This window comes from Scylla paramamosain, chromosome 1 (genome assembly GCF_035594125.1).
Source record: "Scylla paramamosain isolate STU-SP2022 chromosome 1, ASM3559412v1, whole genome shotgun sequence".
In the NCBI taxonomy this organism is placed as follows: Eukaryota; Metazoa; Arthropoda; class Malacostraca; order Decapoda; family Portunidae; genus Scylla; species Scylla paramamosain.
In genome coordinates this window covers 16,226,111-16,250,816 of record NC_087151.1, presented here as the reverse complement: position 1 = coordinate 16,250,816, position 24,706 = coordinate 16,226,111, and the positions used below count along the sequence as shown (strand labels likewise).

At 39.5% G+C, this 24,706-nt stretch overlaps 1 protein-coding gene across 10 annotated transcripts in view; it reads left to right on the top strand.

The window, feature by feature from the left end:
- LOC135101479 (synaptophysin-like) overlaps positions 1–24,706 on the top strand; it is a 137,765-nt gene that overhangs the window by 68,604 nt on the left and 44,455 nt on the right. For all 10 annotated transcript variants that reach the window (XR_010269289.1, XR_010269288.1, XM_064005527.1 and 7 more), the window contains 2 exons: positions 5,424–5,551; positions 20,043–20,238. Coding sequence is in view for 8 of the 10 variants with exons in the window: in XM_064005527.1 (XP_063861597.1) it covers positions 5,424–5,551; positions 20,043–20,238 (324 nt within the window). In the remaining 2 variants the exon portion in view is untranslated. The remainder of the gene's footprint in view (positions 1–5,423; positions 5,552–20,042; positions 20,239–24,706) is intronic.

The window sequence follows — 24,706 nt, the reverse complement described above, 5'->3', positions numbered from 1 at the left end:
ATATATATATATATATATATATATATATATATATATATATATATATATATATATATATATATATATATATATATATATATATATATTTTTTTTTTTTTTTTTGTTTTTTTTTTGTTTTTTTTTTTGTTTATTTATTTATTTATTTATTTTATTTATTTATTTATTTTATTATTTTTTTATTTATTTGTTTTATTTAGTTTTTTTTTTTTTGTGTGTGTCTGACCAAAGGCAAAAAAAAAAAAAAAGTGGAGGTGGGGCCAACTGAGGTACTGGTTTCCAAATAGAGTTGAAAGAGTCCGACTTAGGGACATTTATGGTCCCCTTCCCAGATTGGGACTATAAGGCTGGTGTAGGAGTTGCCATGATAATTTTGAATATTGAGTGAAGGGTGTGTGTGTAATTAGGTGCATGTAGTTTTGTGTGAAGGAAGAGAGTTGTCGTTAGAGGGCAGGCTGTGACTATGCCCTTGGGTTGTGAGACTCAAAGGGAAACATTCAGTGAGGTCATAGCTAGGTTTAATGATAAGTTCACAACACCCCCTGAACCTCAGTGGGAGTAATTATCATTTCAGCAAGTGTCTGCTGCCTCTATCTTCTATCTGAAATCTAAAAGAACAAACAATCAAAAAACTAAAACAAAGGCAAAGGAGACAATAACCTTAACTATTATAATGTCTATCTGAAATCTAAAAGAACAAACAATAAAAAGAAAAAAACTAAAACAAAGGCAAAGGAGACAATAACCTTAACTATTACAATGTCAGAGTGTGAGTGTAAGAGTAAAGCCCATCTAATACTCGTATAACATAATTGTATGAAGTATGAAGTTTATTTTATTTTATCTTGGTGGTGGGAATATGTTTTAATTAATGTATATTCCAACAAAGTAATGATAGATGGTGATGGGTATTTACTATCAATTCAGATCTAAGAACCCACTTCAAAGAGTGGGTTAATTAGCAAGGATCTAGGATCAAGATCCAAACCCCTTGCATGCAGTAAGTATGGCTGACACAGTTAAACTCGAGGAGCAGTTAAAGCTCTTCTCAAGGATCAGTTACATGCAAGATCTCCAGCACAACAACCAATCACTAAAAATCAGCCTTTTCTCTACCCACCCGTACAATTCAGCTAAGTTTCTAATAACCCTCAGGCCTGTGCACTGTTAAGTGCTTAGTGGTATAGGTCTGCTATATGGCTGACTCAGCTATTTCAGCGGATTTCAGATTTAATGGACACTGTACGTTGTCTGGACAACTACCCGGACAAATGGACAAACGTCTGTTATTTGAACATTTATTCAGTAAGTGTCGGGAAAGGTAGCAGCAGTTTCCTGCCAAGTGGGAGTGTGGGAGGCTGGGAGGTGAGAGTGTCAGTCTACAGTAGCAACAGCCTTTGTCTGGTACACTGTACAATCAGTCCGCTCATGCTTACAGTGTTTGTACAGTCTATTTAGTGTTATTTAGTGCTATCAAGATGCCTAAATAACAATACTGTATCTTTGATATGCATGATACATTTAGCCTTGGCTAGGAGTGGTACTTTACATGGTGGTACTGAACATGAGGTATGGTTTTCCAGCAATGGACATTTTCCTCTAATGGATTGTTGCTGATCCCCTTTTGTCCGTTAAATAGAGTGTCAACCGTACCTATAAGGTAAACATATAACCAGTATTTGGTGCCATCTATGCTTATAGAATATGACAGAAAATGGCTATGGTTTCAACCTTGGTGAGACAGGTCCCCTCCCAAAATAAAAAAAATTATTTCATACTATGTACCAATAGCACTCAAAAATCTTTCATACATGTAACTGAAGGTAACAAATAAGCAGATCACAAAACATCAAGAGGTTAATGAATAAAAACTGGTACAGTATATTGACAATTATTAAAGCCGTGCAGAGCCATTGTTTACACACGTAGCTGATGAACATTCATTGTTTATATCACATATCACATATCCCTGACTAACTTCTTCATTATGTTTATATCACATATCACATAGCCATGACTAACTTCCTCATTAACTTTAGATACTTGTGGACACCATTAAATTCTAATGCTGATCTTGTATTACCAGTGCAGTACAGAAAGAGTCAATGCTAAAACCATTGTTTACATGCATAATTGATGAACTCTGTTGATATCTCATATTTTCTTTAGTTGGTGTCTGTACACCCACTATATTTGTATGCAAAACTATGGCCTTCATCACTAAATGTAAATGATAAATAGGTTGTAATGGTGTAAGCAGGGATTACCTCACTGCTACAGGTCACAAGAGAATTGCATTGTTGCCAAGCATGCAAGGACAGGTCAGTCGCTAAACTGGCATTACTGCAGATGGCAGGGGCGACTGCAGTAGTGGCAGCCTGTTCCCTCCTACTAGTTATTCACTAAACCAGCATCACTGCAGCTGGCAGCAGCTTACTCTCAGTCAGTTGCTAAACTAGCATCACTAATTGGTGATGGTGGCAGCAGACCACTCCCTCTCCCCAGTCAATCACCACATTGATGATGGCAGCCTGCTTGCTCCCTCATGTTAATGTTATCCTATGCCTTTTTATAGACATCTCAGTGGCTTGTTGCAACCCATCCCCATGTTAGGTTTTGAGTCCCATGCATTACAGTTTGACATGGAGACTAATTGACCACCAGTGTTAGACACAATTCACATTGGCAAGTTGCATATTGGCAAGTTGCATCTTAGCAATAACATGGCTGATGATACCACCCTACACTTTTCCACATCTTTTCATAGACATCTGATCCTTCAGGAAGTAAACAGTTCATGCAGGGAAGCCACAGAATGCCTGACTTCTGATCTCTCTAAAATTTCTGATTGGGGCAGAGCAAACTTGGTATTGTTCAATACCTCAAAAACTCAATACCTCAAAAACTCAATTCCTCCATCTATCAACTCAACACAACCCTCCTGACAACTATCCCCTCCTCTTCAGTGACACTTAACTGTCCCTCTCTTCGACATTGAACATCCTCAGTCTGTCCTTTTCTTATAATCTAAACTGGAAACTTCACATCTCATCTCTAGCTAAAACAGCTTCTATAAAGTTGGTTATTGTGAGATGTCTCCGTCAGTTTTTCTCACCACCCCAGCTGTTAACTCTGTACAAGGGCCTTATCAGACCATGTATGGAATATGCTTCACATGTCTGGAGGGGTTCTGCTCATACTGCTCTTTTAGACAGGGTGGAATCAAAAGCTTTTCATCTCATCAGCTCCTCTCTTTTAACCCTTTCCTTCCGGTGCTTAAATTATTTTCCCGTTTTGTATGACGGCTAAAAATGGTAAACCTAGAAATTGTCAGAAAATTGTTTGAATACTAATAATTATTTTCTCTTTGTTATTCTGAATACAATGATATACTTTGTAGCTCGATGTGACCTCTCAAAGTTGAGTTTATGCCTTATAAAGGATTCCTCCTCCTCCCGCTGTGTGATCTGTCATCCAGAAACAGCCCGGAGAGCGATGACGCCGCGCGCACACACACACACTCTCTCTCTCTCTCTCTCTCTCTCTCTCTCTCTCTCTCTCTCTCTCTCTCTCTCTCTCTCTCTCTCTCTCTCTCTCTCTCTCTCTCTCTCTCTCTCTCTCTCTCATCTTGGAGAGGAAATTGTACACTTCCAATGAGAGAGAGAGAGAGAGAGATTTCATCCCTTTTCACATCAAGTTTCAGGCAAATAACATTCTCTCTCTCTCTCTCTCTCTCTCTCTCTCTCTCTCTCTCTCTCTCTCTCTCTCTCTCTCTCTCTCTCTCTCTCTCTCTCTCTCTCTCTCTCTCTCTCTCTCTCTCTCTCTGACAAGTTACCTTCTACCATTTTATTATAAAATCGAAGATAATGAAAAAAATTAACATGAAAGAATGATATGTATCATCTCTCTGTTCTGATAAAACAGGTGGATCCTGTAAATCATTTTCCAAGTCCTCACTAATGTCTTCGCTTTCTTCAGCTTCTTCTTCTAAATATTCACTGTCACTGTCTTCAAACTCAGAAGCACTGCTAAATACATATGTTGTGTCCTGCTCCATGTTGAGTTATGATCTGAGATCCCTGGCTCTTATCAGGATTTCTCTTCACACTTATCATAGTGCTTTCCACCCGGCGGGTCGCTGGGGTTGCCAAGTGTCGCCCGGAGAAAGGGAAAATAGCTTAGTTACCGCTAAATTTCCAGAGCTAGTGACAACACTACATGTGGAAACATGCCAGACACTTCCACTCACACCATCTGACTCGAGAAACCGCGCTTGGACCTCAAAATTGAGGTGCAAAAATTCTTGATTACCGGTATGATTGCCGTCGCTACGGACGCATTTTTGCAATCGTATATATACGATTGCTGGAAGGAAAGGGTTAACTGACTGTCTTCGGCTTCTTTCTCATCGCTGCAGTGTTTCATCTCTAGCTATCTTCTACTGCTGTTTTCAGTGCTAACTGCTCTTCTGATTTTTCTAACTGTATGCCTCCCCTCCTCCTGCAGCCTCACTGCACAAGAATCTTCTTTCTCTCAACCCTATTCTGTCCACCTCTCTAATGCAAGAGTTAACTTGTATCCTCAATCATTCATCCCTTACTCTGGTAAACTCTGGAACTCCCTGCATGCTTCCGTATTTTCACCTTCCTGTTACTTGAACTCCTTCAAGAAGGAGGTTTCACGACACTTATCCTTCAATTTTTTACTACTGCCTTCAATTTTTGACTACTGCTTTGGATCCTGTTTGGAGACTGGCATCTCAGTGGGCTTTTTTTTTTATTGCATTTTTGTTGCCCTTGGCTGGTGTCCCTCCTACATAAAAAAAAAAAAAAAAAGCATGAATCTCGATGGCACATGCCCTGCAGTAGTTAGGTACAGTAAAATCCCTCTCATCCGGCATTCGAGTATCTGGCAGCTTCAAGTATCCGGCACATTTTTCCCCGAGCCTTAAAATCAATAAAAAATCAATGTGTACTCATAAAATCGATTAAAATTCCCACGTGAGGCATACTTTGTCCCCTCGCCACCAGAGCACACTGCTTCGTGCCACCCGCGGCCCACTGCACTGTGTTTACTCAGTGACTCAGTCCCGCGTTTTTACTGTTTATCGCCTGACGCCTTCATCATGCCTAAAATTGTAGAAAAGAGGAAGCGTGTTGTGCTTACACTTAAGCAGCTGATCAGATCCGCTGCTGATTAAGATCAGCTGATCTTTGTTATGGTAAGATGCGTGAGTGTAGGGTGGTGATTGTGGACATAATTTCACTTCTATTCAAGTATCCGGCATGTCGGTGGTCCCGTTGATGCCAGATAAGAGGGATTTTACTGTACTTAAATCTTTATAACCAATCTTTACAGTGTATTGTACTAATCAAACCCAAATATACATCTATATAACAATTATAGTTATTTTTTCTTGCCAACAGGTGTTCAGCATCTGTGCGTTTGCGACTGTGACAAGCTTCTACTCATATTTCACCCTTGAAGTTAAGTGCAATCCCTTGGATGAAAAGCCTCAAGAAACTTTCACAGGAGAAATTGTGTATCCATTTCAGTAAGTAAATGTATCATGTCACAATTATATTTATATTATTGGCTATTATTTGAGAATGTTTGAATTGGGGAAGCAATTTATCCCACTCAAATTAATGTGAAAAAACAAAAGAAAAAAATTAATCTGTTCCAGGGTCCCAAAATCCCCCATATTTTTTTCTCATTTTTATGGTTTTATGTTGTGCCCTAGATATTGAATTGAATAAAAATAACATAAATTATAGAAAAAAAATACAGTAAAAGAAAACATGAAGTGGGCCATCTTATACCATCAGATACAAAAACAATGACCTAAAATTTTACGCGTCTCTCTCTCTCTCTCTCTCTCTCTTCTCTCTCTCTCCTCTCTCTTCCTCTCTCTCTCTCCTCTCTCTCTCTCTCTCTCTCTCTCTCTCTCTCTCTCTCTCTCTCTCTCTCTCTCTCTCTCTGCAAGTAAGAAAAATCCTAAGGATTGCTAAATAGAATGAGACTGATAGAGAATGAAAATGAAATTATACAAGAGTGAGAAAAGATTAATAAATAAAAATTACATAGAATGAATGGGGGGGGGGAGAGATAGTGAGGTATCACTCCCTTGTCCCTTATTTCTGACAGATATGGGGTAGGGGAGATTTGAGACCAGAGGAAGAAAGAGGAAAGGGAACAATGGATGGAAGGTACATATGGGGAAGGAGAGTAAATTACATGGGATGAGAGAGAGAGAGAGAGAGAGAGAGAGAGAGAGAAGAGAGAGAGAGAGAGAGCGAGAGAGAGAGAGAGAGAGAGAGAGAGAGAGAGAGAGTAGGAGGGAGGGTGGGTGGGAAGGATAGAGGGATGAAGTGGTATGGGGAGGGATGGGGGAGAGGGGCAAGGAAGGGAGAGGAGCGGAAGGAAGGGGACATGAGGAACGCAAGAGGACTGACTGAGTGGTATCACTTGAACAGGTGTTTGTGTTCAAATCAGAGAACAAAATTTGTTCAACTATGTTCAAATTGGGACTTGTTCATATTGAAGGACATTCAAATCAGAAGGTATGACTGTATATTATATATATATATATATATATATATATATATATATATATATATATATATATATATATATTATATATATTTATATAGATAGATAGATAGTATAGATAGATAGATAGAAAGATAGGAGGGTGTTTGAGTTACAAGCAAGATACATTCCTGAAGGGTGCTTGTAAGTCGTTTTCTCGTAACTCATCATCATAATTTTTTGGTACATAAAAGTATCATACATTCCACAAACAACGTAATGCTTACTTACTTGATACTTGATACCATGAGAGAGAGAGAGAGAGAGAGAGAGAGAGAGAGAGAGAGAGAGAGAGAGAGAGAGAGAGAGAGAGCACCTTGCCTTATGGATGATGTGATACGACTGGGTAGTGACAGGCTTGAGGCTTTTTGCCAAACAATGACCTGGGTTTAAAATGACTCTCTCTCTCTCTCTCTCTCTCTCTCTCTCTCTCTCTCTCTCTCTCTCTCTCTCTCTCTCTCTCTCTCTCTCTCTCTCTCTCTCTCTCTCTCTCTCTCTCTCTCTCATGCACATTTGTTTTCACTTTCTCTCTCATCTATAAGGCAAGGTGCTCTCACTCTCTATCTTTCTGGAATCCTGATGACACACACACAAAACCTTGTTCCAGATATCTTCAATATTTTAAATGTTTCAATACACTTACAACCATACCAAGGTGCACCAAGGAACATATAAGGTGTTCAAGGTAAGACAGTGAAAATATGAACTGTTAGTGACTATTGGAACACAAGAAATAAAAGTTAAATAAGTTGATTGTGCTGGCAACTTACACTGGTGACATCATGTATAAACAAAGGCACCTGTTACCCAGTTTTTTCTGTTTGAACCCTATCCTTTAATGCTGAAGCATGGATGTGGAGATGATCAAGTTGTTGCTTTCAATCCAAGATCAAGCATACAGAGATGCCTTGGAGATGATGATGAAAGTCTTTGATGAAATGGGATCACTGAGATTGACTGCAGATGAGTTGAGAAGAAGCATAGAATTTACTTAGGCAGAGGTAGATGATCTCAGGAATGAGATAAAGAAGCTGGGAGAAGGAGAAAGAAGCAGGACAAGACCACTATAACAGGAACTGAAGCAGCAGTGCCAATTGGCAGGTGAAAACTCTGATGTTTTGGATGATTTATGGCAACTACCTTGATGATTATAGCAGACAGAACAATGTGCATATCACTGGATTGGAAGAGTGGTCTGGTGGGCAGACGTGGGAGCAGACTGCATAACTAGTGAAGAAGATTGTTTGCTGATAAGATGCAGCTCTCAAACCGGACGCTGGAGAGAGCGCATTGAGTGGGTCAGCAAACAGAACAGTGAACCCACCCCATTGTTGCTTGATTCCTTCACTACAGTGATAGGGAACTGGTGATGCATATTGCAACTAAACTGAGAGGAATGAAGATCTTCATAAATGACAATTTGTGCTCTGAATCCCAAGATAAGAGGAAATAACTGTTGCCACAGCTAAAACAAGCCAGGAGTGAAGGGAAGATAGCTTACTCTGCCATACCAACCAGTTGGTCTGAGAGAGAGAAGTACTGCAGGGAGTTAGTGGAGTGATTGATGATCATGGCAGAGAACGTACCACCTCACAGGGAGTTGGTGGAGCCATTTGTGGTTGCGGCAAGGAATGCACTATCTTGCAAGAAGCTGGTGGAGAGTGACTGGTTGCAGCAGAGAGAGCTCTACCTCACAGGGACCTGTGGTGAGTGGGCAACACCCTGCAGCAGCCACTACCAACCCTGCAACCAGTGCTTTGCCTGGTCTCTTCAGTCACAGTGGGCAGAGGACACCAGACAATAGCAAGATGACACTCCATTCTAGGAGTAAGATAGAGGTTCTGCCAGTGTTGTGATACCTGTTAAACTAACTGTTTACTCTATCTTCGAATATCTAATATTATAATATGGGTGGTAATTACTCTACTTTTCCTTTCACACACTTACCTGATACAGAATCAATTAATATATTCAGCAGAAACTGTTCACTTACTACCAATTCTATTAGTTATTTAGATAACCTTGTCTTTGAGCCAATACTTCCCCAGTATGACAGGCATAATAGTGTTATTGACATTGATTCCTTCATGGTAAACTCAAGAAATGTATCACTTCCAAAATGAAATTATGAATTTTTATTGACAGAAAATCAAAACCTATTTGCAGAACCTCTATTTATTGGCTTATGTTACAATATTAGGAGCTTTTCTTTTAACCAACAGAATTTTTTAGACCAGTGTTTACATGGAAGATATCTTGATGTTATGGCTTTTCAGGAAACAAGATCAAATAATAACATTGCTTCATCATTCCATATATCAGGGTATAATTTTTATACACAATGTTGAAATACTGAAGGGGGAGGAATTGTCCTATATGTATCTAATATGTATCCTCCACCTTTATTTTAGCAATAATTGCCTTACTGAAAATTATATTGAGTTTGTTGCTGCTGAGGTTAGATATCCTAATGGGCTCTATTTATGTGCATCAATGTACCGACCACCGAAGGGAAATATACCAGAATTTATATTGAAGTTGAATGATTTACTTTACTGATTTTTCTGAGAAGAATTACAAGGGCATATACCTTCTTGGTGATTGGGATATTGACATCCTAGAACTTGTTACTAATCTAATTGTCAGCCAGTTTGTCAATACAGTGTACAGTAAATCCTCTTATCCGGCATCAACGGGACTGCCGACATGCCGGATACTTGAATATTGCCAGATACTTGAATAGAAGTGAAATTATGTCCACAATCACCACCCTACACTCACGCATCTTATCATAACAAAGATCAGCTGATCTTAATCAGCAGCTGATCTGATCAGCTGCTTAAGTGTAAGCACAACACGCTTCCTCTTTTCTACAACTTTAGGCATGATGAAGGCGTCAGGCGATAAACAGTGCACACGCGGGACTGAGTCACTGAGTAAACACAGTGCAGTGGGCTGCGGATGGCGCAAAGCATTGCGCTCTGGTGGCGAAGGGACAAAGTATGCCTCGTGCGGGAATTTTAGTCAATTTTATGAGTACACATTGATTTTTTATTGATTTTAAGGCTCAGGGAAAAATGTGCCGGATACTTGAAGCTGCCGGATACTCGAATGCCGGATGAGAGGGATTTTACTGTATTCCTTCTCATATACTTCACTCATAAAACCTACACAAGTAACTGAAAACAGTTTTGTACTCATAGATAATGTCTGGTCCACTGAAATGGAATGTAGTGTTAGAAACTACATTCTGTACACAGATATCACTGACCATTTTCCTGTATATCTCATTTTCCTTCTTGCAGTAGGAACACTACTAGTAAGCATCAGATAGGGTCTAAAAGAATTTTCTCTAACATTTATATTGAGAAATTCATGCAAATGGTTAATGAAGCTGATTGGAATTGTTTATAGCTATATTTGTTCAAATAAAGCATTCAATGTTTTCAAGACAAATTTAATAAATTGTTTGATAAATGCTTCCCAATTAAAAATGTACGTATCACCAACAAAGAAAAAATATGCCCATACATTACTGTAGGTCTTAAAATCAGTATTAAAGAAATGTCTGGAAAAGGCTTTTGTTCAAGTGGCCATTGTTGTTCACAGAAAATATAAAACTTACAGAAATAAACTCACTAATATTTTATGACTGGCTAAAAATAAGTACTATAGGGAATCCCTCAATAATAATCAAGGCAATGCCAAAGAAACATGGAAAAATTTAAATACCATCCTTGGAAAGCAAAAATCTAGCCAGCCCAACTTCATTGATTCAGACAGAAACCATTCCAGATGCGTTCAACAGCCACTTCCTGGCAGTGGGTGGGATTGGTAAGGCCATGCTGCACCTTGTGATTCTCACTGCTAGTACCTTACTGCTCCCCTAAACATCTCCCTTTACCTACCACCAACAACTCAACAGGAAATTAAGAACATTCTAAGTAACCTGAAATGTACTGCAGCTGATATTGACAATATTCCTCCAAAATTATTGAAACTAACCTCTAATATAATTGCTTCTTCTTCATATTTAATTAACTTGGCATTTAATCAAGGCGTTTTTCCTAATCATTTAAAAATGGCAAAGTTTATATATATATATATATATATATATATATATATATATATATATATATATATATATATATATATATATATATATATATATATATAATAAAAAGGGGAGAAAAAGATGTTATAAATTATAGACAAGTTTCTGTTCTATCAGCATTTAGTAAGGTATATGAAAAAAACTATTGGATGTCAATTGGTGGATTTTCTAGAGCATCACAATATTTTAACTGGGTGTCAGCATAGATTTAAACAAAATAGATCAACAGAAACAGCATTAATTCAGTTAACATCACATGTCTATAAATGCCTTGATACAAAATTGTTTGCTGTAGGTGTATTTCTAGATTTGTTTAGAGCTTTCATTTCTTTAGACTATCAGATATTGTTAGATAAAATATTTAATGTAGGAGTTAGAATTTGAATTATTAAAGAGTTATCTTACCAACTGAGTACAAGCTGTTTTCTGTTATAACGAATATTCTTTAAGTGCTATTAGGCAGGGAGTCCCCCACAGTTCAGTCTTAGGCTTAATCCTGTTTCTGCTATACATCAGTGACTTAGTAAATGTAAGTAGCAGATGTAAATATGTTATTTTTTCTGATGATACCACTTTCCTTTTTGCTGATGAAATATCAGTTCTTTACATAATAATTAAAGCATGATTTAGAACATATAAAACAATTAATAATGCACAATAAATTAAATCTTAAATTAGGGAAAACTAATCTTATATTCTTCAAAAAAAATTTTCAGACAAAAAGTAAATTTCCCCCTGTTATTATAGAAAATGAAACTGTTCAACAGGTGCAGCACACTACTAAATTCTTAGTTGTATGTCCAGATGAACATCTAAATTGGAAGACATAAATAAATTCTGTGAGTTTGAAAATATCTAAAGCAAGTGGTATATTGTATAGAGTTAGGAACCAGTTAACACAAAAAGCTTTGTTGAGTTTGGGGTTGTACCTGGCCTTCTTTTGTAAAAGATGTTATTGTTGCTCAAAAAAGAGTTATAAAAATCATGTGCTTTGGAGGTAAACATGAACATATAGCAGATCTATTCAAAGACTTCTACATTCTAAATTTCCTTTCTGTACATAAAGATTTTCTTCTTTTGGCAATATTTAAATCATTAAACACTCAAGTTCTTAGTTCCAGCATGGGGGTGTTCTCACGCACAGCACACACTCATAGCACGTGGGACAGCTTTATTAACTTGGTGTCCCTGGCGGCACACACCATGCTGTACCTTAACAGCATGCTGTGAGCCAAACCCAGGCTGTGGAACACACTACCACCAGCTATCAAATCTATCACATCCATACATTCATTTAAAAAATAATGGAAGGATTTACTCTTCTTTGCAATAACAATGAAATTATACATTTCCATGAGTAAACATGGAGTTTATATGTTTCTCTTATATACGTGACTGTGTGTTCATTATGTATTTGTGTACATTACTAGTATTTATTACATATAACAGATTTGTCAATTAGTTTTTGATTAGCATTTAATGAAGATATATATATATATATATATATATATATATATATATATATATATATATATATATATATATATATATATATATATATATATATATAATTTGCCTTATGTATGAAATGTTATAGCAATAAATCAAATATGAGGAGGAGGCAGTAGGCACCTGCCAAAACAATAATTACTTCCGGTGGGATCTAATGCATTGGATCAGGGGGTGTTATGAATTTATCCTTAAACCCAGCTGTGACCTCACTGATCATTTCCCTTTATGTCTCACAACACACAACACAAGAGGGCAGTCACAGCCTGCCCTCTAAAGACAACTCTCTTCCTTCACACAAAACTACAAGCACCTAATTACAGACACACCCCTCGCTCAAAACTCAAAATTATCACGGTGACTCCTACACCAGCCTCGGAGTCTCCATCTGGGGAGAGGACCATAAATGTCCCCAGGTCGGACTGCTCTTCTGGTATCGACCCTAAGTGTCTTGACCCCCCCACTATTTTTCATTAAATTTGCAGTATTTGCAGTCTTACATCTAATTTTCAGTCAGTAGAATGCCACCTCTCCTCTACTAAACCTCATCATCTTTTCCTCACTGAAACACAGGTGTCTGAGGCAACTGACAGTACCCCCTTTTCTGTTCCCTCCTACTTTGTCTATCCTCATTTCAATCCATAGCTGGATGTTGCGTCCATGTGTGCAACGACTTAGCCTGCTCACGCTCTTGAATCTTCCGTGTTTTCCACCATCTGGCTATGACTACAGAGTCACTCTCAAAATAAATTTATCTGTGGTGTATACCTCTCAACTCCTCTGACTATAAGAAATTCTTTAACTACCTGACTTACAAAATGGAGCACATTCTGACTCTTCCCTTTTGCAGAGATCTCCATTCTTGGAGACTTCAATGTTCACCACCAGCTTTGGCTTTCCTCTCCCTTCACTGACCATCCTGGTGAACTAGCTTTTAACTTTGCTTTCCTTCACAAATTACAATTGGTGCAACACCCTATTCCTGACAGTCTTGGAGATATGCCCAACATTCTTGGCCTTTTCCTAACCTCTAATACTTCTACTTATGCTGTCACCCTATCTTCTCCATTGGGCTCCTCCAATCACAATCTCATATCTGTATCTTGTTTTATCAATCTAATTCCTCCTCAGGATCCCCCTAAGCAAGCAGAGGTGCCTCTGGCATTTTGCCTCTTCTGGTTGGGGGATCTGAAGAGGCATTTTGCTGGTTTTCCTTGGAATGACTACTGCTTCTGTGTCAAAGACCCATCTCTATGTGCCAAGCGCATAACAGAAGTGATAGTGTCTGCTATGGAGGTGTGCTTTCCTCAGACATTTCTTGACTTAAACCTTCCAAACCTTGGTTTTAACTCTGCTTGTTCTCATGCTGTACATGATAGAGAGGTGGCCCACAAAAGTACTTGAGCCTTCCATCACCAGAATCTCATTGAGTCTTGGTCATCCTCTTTTAGAGATTTTGGTGAAACTTTTGCTGTTGCCTTGGACATTTCAAAAGCTTTTGATAGAGTCTGGCACAAAGCTTTGATCTCCAAACTACCCTCCTACAGTTTCTATCCTTCTCTCTGTAACTTCATCTCAAGTTTCCTTTCTGACCGTTCTATTGCTGCTGTGGTAGACAGTCACTGTTCTTCTCCTAAATCTATTAACAGTGGTGTTCCTCAGGATTCTGTCCTGTCACCCACTCTCTTCTTATTATTCATTAATGATCTAAACCAAACTTCTTGTCCTATCCACTCCTACGCTGATGATACCACCCTGCACTTTTCCACGTCTTTTCATAGACGTCCAACCCTTCAGGAGGTAAACATTTCATGCAGGGAAGCCACAGAATGCTTGACTTCTGATCTTTCTAAAATTTCTGATTGGGGCAGAGCAAACTTGGTATTGTTCAATGCCTCAAAAACTCAATTCCTCCATCTATCAACTCAACACAACCTTCCAGACAACTATCCCCTCTTCTTCAGTGACACTCAGCTGTCCCCCTCTTCTACACTGAACATCCTCAGTCTGTCCTTTACTTATAATCTGAACTGGAAACTTCACATCTCATCTCTAGCTAAAACAGCTTCTATGAAGTTAGGCGTTCTGAAACGTCTCCGCCAGTTTTTCTCACCCCCCCCAAGCTGCTAACTCTGTACAAGGGCCTTATCCATCCATGTATGGAGTATGCTTCGCATGTCTGGGGCGTTCCACTCATACTGCTCTTCTAGACAGGGTGGAATCAAAAGCTTTTCGTCTCGTCAACTCCTCTCCTCTAACTGACTGTCTTCAGCCTCTCTCTCACCGCCGCAATGTTGCATATCTAGCTGTCTTCTACTGCTATTTTCATGCTAACTGCTCTTCTGATCTTGCTAACTGCATGCCTCCCCTCCTCCCGCGGCCTCGCTGCACAAGACTTTTTTCTTTCTCTCACCCCTATTCTGTCCACCTCTCTAACGCAAGAGTTAACCAGTATTCTCAATCATTCATCCCTTTTTCTGGTAAACTCTGGAACTCCCTGCCTGCTTCTGTATTTCCACCTTCCTATGACTTGAATTCCTTCAAGAAGGAGGTTTCAAGACACTTATTCATCAAATTTGACCACTACTTTGACCCATTTATGGTACTGGCATTTCAGTGGGCATTTTTTTTTATTGGATTTTTGTTGCCCTTGGCCAGTGTCCTTCCTACATAAACAAAAAAAAAAAAAACTCCACTCATTTCTGCACCTAGCCAAAAAACATCTCCATTAACTTTGCTTTTTCTTTCCCTCCTTTATATCAGCCAGATGGCACCACTGCTATCACATCTATCTCTAAAGCTGAATGTTTTGCTCAAACCATTTATAAAAACTGTACCTTGGATGATTCAGGGCTTGTTTCTCCCTCTCGTCCCCTCTCTGATTACTTCATGCTACCTATTAAAATTCTTTGCAATGATGTTTTCCATGGCCTTACTGGCCTAGACCGTTGGAAGGCTTATGGACCTGATGGGGTCCCTCCTATTGTTCTCCAAAACTGTGCCTCCATGCTTGCACCTTGCCTAGTCAAACTTTCAACTCTGTCTGTCAACATCTACCTTTCCTTGCTGGAAGTTTGTCTATATTCAGCCTGTTCCTAAAAAGGCTGTTCTAATCCCTCAAGCTACCATCTAATTGCTTTAATTTCTTGCCTAGTTTTTTTAATCTATCCTCAACAGGAATTTATTAAACATGTATCACTTAACAACCTTCTGTATGATCACCAGTATGGGTTCCGTCAAGGTCGCTCTACTGATCTGGCTTTCTTTACTGAGTCTTGGTCATCCTCTTTTAGAGATTTTGGTGAAACTTTTGCTTTTGCCTTAGACATATCAAAACCTTTTGATAGAGTCTGATACAAAGCTTTGATTTCCAAACTACCCTCCTATTGCTTCTATCCTTCTCTCTGTAACTTCATCTCGGGTTTCCTTTTTGACCATTTTATTGCCAGATGGCAATAAATAGATGGTCACTGTTCTCCTAAATCTATTAACATTGGTGTTTCTCAGGATTCTGCCCTATCACTGACTCTCCTCTTATTATTCATCAATGATCTTCTAAACCAAACTTTTTTTCCTATCCACCCTGCACTTTTCCATGTCTTTTGTTGATATCCAAACCCTTCAGGAAGTTTACACAGGGAAGCCACAGAATGCCTGACTTCTGATCTCTCTAAAATTTCTGATTGGGGTAGAGCAAACTTAGTATTGTTCAGTGCCTCAAAACTCAATTCCTCCATCTATCAGCTTGACACAACTTTCCAGACAACTATCCCTTCTTCTTCAGTGACACTCAGCTGTCCCCCCTCTTCTACACAGAACATCCTCAGTATATTCTTTACTTATAATCTAAACTGGAAACTTCACATCTCATCTCTAGCTAAAACAGCTTCTATGTAGTTAGGTGCTGAGATGTCTCCACCAGTTTTTCTCATCCTTCCAGCTGCTAACTTTGTACAGGGGTTTTATCTCTCCATGTATGGATGTCTTCAACCCCTTTCTAATTGCTGTGGTGTTGCATCTCTTGCTATCTTCTACCATTATTTTCATGCTAACTGCTCTTCTGAATTTGCTAACTGCTTGACTCCTCTCTTCCCATGGTCTTGCTGCACAAGATTTTCTTCTTTCTCTCACCCCTATTCTGTCCACCTCTCTAATTCAAGAGTGAACCAGTATTCTCAGTCATTCATCTCCTTTTCTGGTAAACTCTGGAACCCCCTGCCTGCTTCTCTGTATTTCCACCTTCCTATGACTTGAGGTTTTAAAACACTAAACCTTCAATTTTTGAGTACTGCTTTGGACCCGTTTCTCTCTCTCTCTCTCTCTCTCTCTCTCTCTCTCTCTCTCTGCTCTCTCTCTCTCTCTCTCTCTCTCTCTTCTCCTCTCTCTCTCTCTCTCTCTCTCTCTCTCTCTCTCTCACACATTCAGGAGAGTATTTACATTGAAATACACACACACACACACACACACACACACACATACATACGAGGAAGTTTTATCTTCCCACACTCCTGTGACCACTGTCATGAAAGGCTTGGGTGCTCTAGTGATCCTAATGCCTGCAGCTGGTCTTATCATCAAAATTTTCAGTAGATATAGATGTGGCCATTCACATCTTCCACCTTCTGTCTGTCTTCTTTCTCTCTCCTTGTCTCTGTCTTTATCTCAATCTCCATCTCAGTCTTTCTACAAGACACTGTCATGCATGGACTTTTTTTTTATAGAGAGAGAGAGAGAGAGAGAGAGGAGAGAGAGAGAGAGAGAAAAAAAAAAGAAAGAGAGAGAGAGAGAGAGATTACATTTTTCTTTTATTTTTATAGGATGATGGGGAGAGGGAAGGGAAGGGGATGATGTGGAGGGGGAAAAGAAGAATGCAGGCCTAAATGATTCATGTCAAAGGTACCTCTAGCCAATGACAGCTGTCATAAAAAAAAAGATGACATGCTGCTTTTGTTAGAAATACAGGTAGGAAAGTTGCTTCATCAAGTCCAGATTCAAATGTACATTTATTTGGCATTTCTTTGGCTGAAAACAATTATGATAAAGAGAAAAAAATATCATGATATGATATGATATATGATATTTTTATAATTTTCATTGGAGATCTGCTGCCATAGAGCTATCATAAATTGAGATATTATAACTCAGATATGACAGCACTCTATCAAAACACATGACAACTCTAAACTTTTGGCCCTTAGCCATTTTCATCAAGCTCATATAAAAGGAGAAATAAGTAAAGTCTTTCTTTTACCCAGCAACATTTTTTTTTCCCAACTCATCAGCATACCCACATTGCTTCACCTCTTGTGATAGGAGTACACCACCACTTGGTTGAATCTTATAACTAATCTGTAAGAACAACATCACATAGCTTCCTCCACATTGCCTTCCTTTCTGTTACATCATGAAATAGTATGAATGTTCCAGCCATATTTCAACTTGTCGCCAACATTAAATGGCTCTAGCCCACTCCAGGACAGACATGACATTTATCAGCATGATAGCCGATCAATTGACTAATGCATCATGTAAAGGGACTGGGAATGATTCTCACGAAGTACACAAAACTCAGGATAAATAGAAATTATATATCAGTGTCAAACTAAAAGAATGTGGTAACTCCAATGGTATGCAATTCAGTTGCCTAGTTAATTATCCCATGTTAAATGTTTGTTTTTTTGAAGAGGCAGAATGGGATAATCTGTTGATTAGAAAAAAATGAAAAAAAATTTAACCTAAATTATATCAATATACAGTAGGGGACACAACAATGAACATGGTTCATTCCAATGTAGCATTTGTCATGGCAAATGTGCGTTATGGCAATTGAAGAACTAAGGGAAAAAATGAATTGGTTCCAAGGAACCAGAAAATAATATAAAAAATTCCACAACAAAAATAAAAATAAGCACATTTGCACTACTGCATTTAAGATAATGCAACAAATATGTACAGTGCCCTCCTGAGTTTCACACCCAGTCCTAAATTCCTACTGTCCAAAGTTTCATGCATTATCACTCCAAGTTTTGCGCTGCTTTGACAAGTAGAAGTCATATTTACTTACTGAGAGTGTTACACATATACATACTGTAAATCCCCATAAGTCAGAGCCATCTCTCTCTCTCTCTCTCTCTCTCTCTCTCTCTCTCTCTCTCTCTCTCTCTCTCTCTCTCTCTCTCTCTCTCTCTCTCTCTCTCTCTCTCTCTCTATCTCTCTCTCTCTCTCTCTCTCTCTCTCTCTTTCTCTCTCTCTCTCTCTCTATCTCTCTCTCTCTCTCTCTCTCTCTCTCTCTCTCTCTCTCTCTCTCTCTCTCTCTCTCTCTCCTCTCTCTCTCTCTCTCTCTCTCTCTCAAAGTAATAACAATCCTAAGGATTACTAAATAGCATGAGACTGACTGATAATGAAAATGGAATTATGTATACAAGAGTGAGAAAGAGTGAGAAAAGATGAAGCAAAAATGGCAAAAAATGAAATAGAGAGAGAGAGAGAGAGAGAGAGAGAGAGAGAGAGAGAGAGAGAGAGAGAGAGAGAGAGAGAGAGAGAGAGGTCATTCCCTATAGTCCCTTATCTCTGACATATAAGGGAGAGAGGAGTGACAGGGAGGGAAGTTTGAGACAAGATGAAAGAAGGGAGAGGAGAGGAAAAAAAGGGAGAAAGGGACATGTGGCAGATAGGTGAGCAGTGGCTCACACAGCTGGTGAGTTAGTCTTGCAAGTTTTAGTTTATTATTCCAATTATTTTTTTATTAAAGTTTAAGTGCTCACATGAATGGTGAGTTCATTGTGCCAGTTTTGGTTCATTATTTTGATTAAATATTTATTAAAATTTCAGTGTATTATTGCAGTTGTATGTTATAACTGCATACCCTACTGTACAGTGGAACTTAGGTTCTCAAATTTAATTTGTTCCCAAATGTTGTTTGAAATCTGAAATGTTCAGAAACCGAAACTAATTTCCCCATAGGAATCAGTGTAAAATGGATTAGTCCATTCCCAAACACCCATCCACCCTGTGTTAGCAGCTTATGACAGACACTCCCTCAGCCAAGATGGGCACCACAACATCTGCAGGTCAGAAATTATTTATCCAGAAAGGATGTAATGAATGAACTTAGTGACAGAACTCATCAGAAGATATTGTTTAGACTGTGCAGATATTCTCTGTCATTGATCTAGTGATGGAAGCTTTACAGAGTGACACAGAGAGGAGTAATCCACTTACCACCAAACTGAAGGAGATCATAACACTTAGACATTGTGCTGTTGGGAAAAGCTACTGGGAAAATGCATTGTGTAGTAGTGATGGTATTGTGGGTCATCGAGAGAGCCACAGGTGGCTTGAGATTATTCTTGTTTGTTTACATCAAGGCTTTTCAACGGGATAACATTTAACTTATTTCAGAGTTTTTATTGTTGTTTCCCTCCTCCAAATACATAAAAATTGAAGGAAATATTTAAAGAAACTATAATTTAATAATAAACAACAGACTTTACTTTGTCTTTTAGTATTTGAAATCAAGTTACTTTGTTTGAGAACCAAATTATGGTATGGTAACCAAAGCATATATGAGTTCAAAATTTTGTTCAAAAACCAATTTGCTCAAAAAGGCATTCAGTAACTGAGGTTCCACTGTATTTGATTAATAACTGCTTAAAATGGTGTGGAACATATTTTCATAAAATTAGTAAATTCTAGTATTAGTTGTTTTTCCCTAGTTAAAGGTATTTCTTTTAGAAAGTCTTATTTTATTGACAGATGGTCTTTGTTCATTAGTACCAAAAACCAATAACCTATTTTGCAGTATTCTGTAATGTATATTTTTTCCTCCTAGGAGTGACAGGACTCGTGACACATTTTCTGCATGTGAGACCTCTGATTGGAACCTACATGTAGAGGGAGACTTCTCATCTGATGCCAGATTTTTTGTTGCTGTTGGTGTCCTGGCATTCCTCTATGTTCTTGTAGCACTTGGCCTGTACTGCTTCTTCAATGCTCTTTATGAAAACAACGACTTAGTCCCCATAGGGGTAAGTAAAATCTTCATATATGTGACCAGAATTTGATTTCATATTAGTTTTACAACACTGTAATCACTCTAGAATGAAAGCCATCTTATATGAAAATGTTAACTTTGGACTTAATCTGAAATTTAAAGTATGAGTATCAAGGGAAAAAAAGCTGACACAGTTTTATGTTCAAAATATCATAAGGGATAAAAAATCAACAGTTACTCAAAATGATAATGAAGGCACTAGATTATTTTGAAATAAAACAAATACATCAACTAAAAGAAATGATGATGTATTTTGCTTTATTTTACCACACTAAAAAACATGTATTGATTTTTCTGTCATGTATCATGTAATATATTTATGCTTTCACTAGCACAAGAAAGATAAATTAATAAACTTCATATAGTTGCCAGATGGTGTTAATTGCTACTGTTGTTGAATTTTATGAAGAATGCATTAAGTTACCTCTTATTAGATCATTTTACAATTGTGGACGTTTTAGGAGAATATAAGTTTTGTTTCACATCTAATCTGCATTACACATAGTTTAGGCTCTGTTCCATATGCAAATTGTGCCCTCCAGAAAAATTATAACACCAGCCTACACCTTCAAACTGAATGCACTACCACCCCTGGGTGTGGCAGCTATCTTGGCCACGCATGCACACAGCAATGTTTGTGCTGTGGCAGCCATGTTAACACATTGCCACTCACCTCTCTGATTTTGTCCCTTTTTCAGTCTTTGTGTGTGCACTTTTGACATTATGGCAGCTCTGTCTCCTTCAGATTTTTGACATTCCAGGAGAGGAATTTTTTCCACAGGAGACTTCAGATCATGGCCAGGAGGCAGTTGGAGCTCAGCTGGTTTGCCCCCTGATTTTGATGTAGGCATGATTAGTGATCCTGCCAGCTGTAGATGCCTCTCTTCCACTTGCTAGCAGTCTTCATATTCTTTTGCATTATTTTTCCCAATGTTTCCCAGATGTGATAGTGGAATCTGAAAAGACTCATCAGCTTCACCACAGGGCAAACCCTTCCCAACAGGAAGGTTCTCATTTTAAAGCCCATCCTATCATTGGCACATGTGACAAGGTTGTCAAAGCACTAGGAAAAGAGGGCCAGTCAGCAGGACATCTGGCTTGATACCTGTCAAGGAAGTTCCACTGCTATTACAGGTTGCATGACTAGCCACACCTGGATCAAGCAACCAAGGTTAACAAGAACATTATTATGGCCTTACCCCTTAACGACTTCAGTCCAGATGTTTAAAAAATGCCCATTGCTCATATATGGCATAGGCTTGTGAGCGATAACTTATCTAATTTCTAATACTATAATTTCTCTCTCTCTCTCTCTCTCTCTCTCTCTCTCTCTCTCTCTCTCTCTCTCTCTCTCTCTCTCTCTCTCTCTCTCTCTCTCTCTCTCTCTCTCTCTCTCTCTCTCTCTCTCTCTTTGAATCAACCCTTCAGTTGTCATAAAAATATGAGGCAGGAGTTGTTGTTTTCTGGGTGTAAGTACAGCACACACACACACACACACACACACACACACACACACACACACACACACATTTATGATTTGAGGTGATTGGAGGGTAGTAAATTACAGAAGAGGTGGTGATGGGTGAAGGAGGAATAAATGGGTAGGGAAGGTATCAGAAAAGAGGTTATTGGGCAGCTGTGTGTTTATGCACTTGTGAGTCACAAAGAATGAGCCAGGGAGAAGGGGGAAACTCTCCCCTGCACTGTCTTCACTTCTTGGGTAGAGAGAGAGAGAGAGAGAGAGAGAGAGAGAGAGAGAGAGAGAGAATGTAGGGAGGAGGAAAGGAGAGGAGGGTAAGAGAGCAAGGAATGAACAAACGAAGGAGGGAACTGTATCCCCCCAGTCTCTCCTCCCTGGTGGAAAGGGGTAGTTATAGGATGAAGAGAAGGATAGGGGATATGGAAGATAAGGGAAGGACCACAGGGGGAGAAACTATGGTGTAAGGCTTTGACAATGAGATTTCCTCATTCTCAATAAAGGGTGGGGAAGGGGTAGCACATTTACATGACTGGTGGGAACATGGAGGGTGGGAGGAGCAATAGAATCTCAAGGACATAATATGGAGACTGTCAAAACAAGTCAAGGCATTATACGGGATCGCTCAACAACTTCTAAAATACGAGTAGAATCTAACCATGATGCCTATGTAGGCATCACCATATATGCCAGTGGCACTTCATGACACTTATGTAGGCATCATTGTACTGAAGGGGTTAAGTTGAGTGTACCCTTTGTTTATGGTGAAACAGGCAGATGTGATGCACTTGGAGGATTCCTTGGCTACCATCTGGAAGACAGAATTTCACTGCAGGAATACTTGGGGAGTCTTTTGCACCTATGTGAGAAAGCTTCCTTCCCTCCACTTTCCAAGGACTTGCTTGATCAGATCTTTTGAACTATGCAACTGACCATGATGGACAGTGTGACAGATTGCCACAGTCCTAGCAAATGTTAAGGTCATACATAGAGATTCCTTCTTGGCAGGCCTTCCTTGGGGAGTCCCCCATGGATTCCCATCTCCTTTTCAATGAGGAGGTTGTGAAGGGAGTCATCAAGGCTGCAAAAGACAACACTGCATTGTCAGTCCAACAACAGGTAATGAGGGCATTAGCCAAGCCTAGTCCCCATGTGAGCATGCCCCTGGTCAAATGGGGGCCTCAGCCTTCAATTTTAAGTTACTCTATATCTGCCTTCTCAGTCTGTTTCATCCTCTACCCACCATAAAAAGCAGAAGAAGCCAGGGCCCCAGAAGTGCCTGGCCTTGGATTCCACATTGCATCACCAGTCTCAAGCTGAGAGGGTTTTTTTTTTTTTTTTGCCATTGATTCTCTAGACTCTGGCTGTCATTATTGCTACTTGTCTTACACAGCATGTCTCAGAGTGGCAGATGATAGGTACAGAGGAATGAGTACCGTCAGTCCTGAGGGATGGGTACAGGATCTTCTTCACGTTTGTCCACCTCTCTTCCTCACTTCTCATACCTTCAAGTCATACCAGTTCAGATCAGAAAGGTTTATGGCCCTCGACTGGGAAGTGCAGCATTTGCAAGACATGGTCACAATAGAACAAGCACCTGAAGATTTGGGTTTCTGCAGTCCCTTGTTTGTGGTACCCAAGGCCACAGGGGGTTTTCACCCAATTCAGGATCTCTCACAGCTCAGCTAATATGTCCACACCACCAGTTTCAAAATGGAAATGATGAGAACAGTGATGGCAGCCTTATGACAACTGGATGGCCTCCTTAGATTTAAAGGACACAAATCTGCAGGTTCCAGTTCATTAGGACAGCTAGAAGTTTCTGTATTTTTCCTGGCAGGGGGGTGGCTTTCCAGCTCACAGCACTATTTTTTGGACTTACAATGGCTCAACAGATTTTGTCAACAGTTATGACACTTATCTCAACAGAGTTTCACCATCAGGGCTTCCATTTCCTCATATACCTCGATGCTTAGCATGGTATGGCAGGATCACTGAGGGAGGTAAAGGAGGCAATTTAGGATCTATTCATCCTTTGTCAGAGGTTCAGCATCATACCTAATCTAGAAAAGTCCATGCTCTCTCAAACTCAGACAATGACCACCTTGGGGATGGCTGCCCACTCATGCTCCTCATAAGTCTTCCCAACTTGCGCATGTCTGGGCAATGTGTAGGTCCAGCTCAAGTCATTCCTCAGCTCCAGTTGTCCTCCAGCAAAAGAGTGGTTAACCTTGCTAGGCCATATGTCTTCTCTGTGTCACCTCATTCCAGGAGCAAGGTGCCATATGATGAGTCTTTAACTGCAACTAAACCAGTCGTGGGAGAGGAATTTGCACCCTAAGACTTCCCAGTCATGTGGGACACAGGGATCATACTGGACATTCACTGGTGGTAGATGGAGAGCCAAACACTCCAGCTGCCAGTCCTGGACCATTGCCTGTTCACAGATGCATCCAGGAAAGGCTGGCGTATGTCACTCTTGCAAGTTTCAGTAAGTGGAGATTGGGGAGAAGAGGAAGCCAGACTTCATATCAGTCTATTAGAGCTCAGGGCCATTTGTCTTGGTCTCCAGTGGTTCAAGAGGTCTCTGGAGCACAGCACCGTAGCTCTGTTCTTGGACAACTCAATGACACTTGCCTACCTGGCTAAAGAAGTGGGCATTCATTCTGTCTCCTTGAACAAGGAGGCCCAGGTCATACCTGCCTGGGTGGAGTCTCACAACATTCATCTAGTGACATAATTCCTCCGGGGGTCATCAATTGTTCTGCCAGACTATCTCAGCAGGTGACATCAGACCATCTCCACAGAGTGGACTTTACATCAGATGTGCAACCAGCTATGGAAACAATGGGGGTGCCAACCAGCTATGGAAACAATGGGGGTGCCTCCTCAGAGACCTATTTGTCACTCATCTAAACTTCCACCTACTGAACTTTGTCTTTCCATTCCTGGATCCCATGGCAAT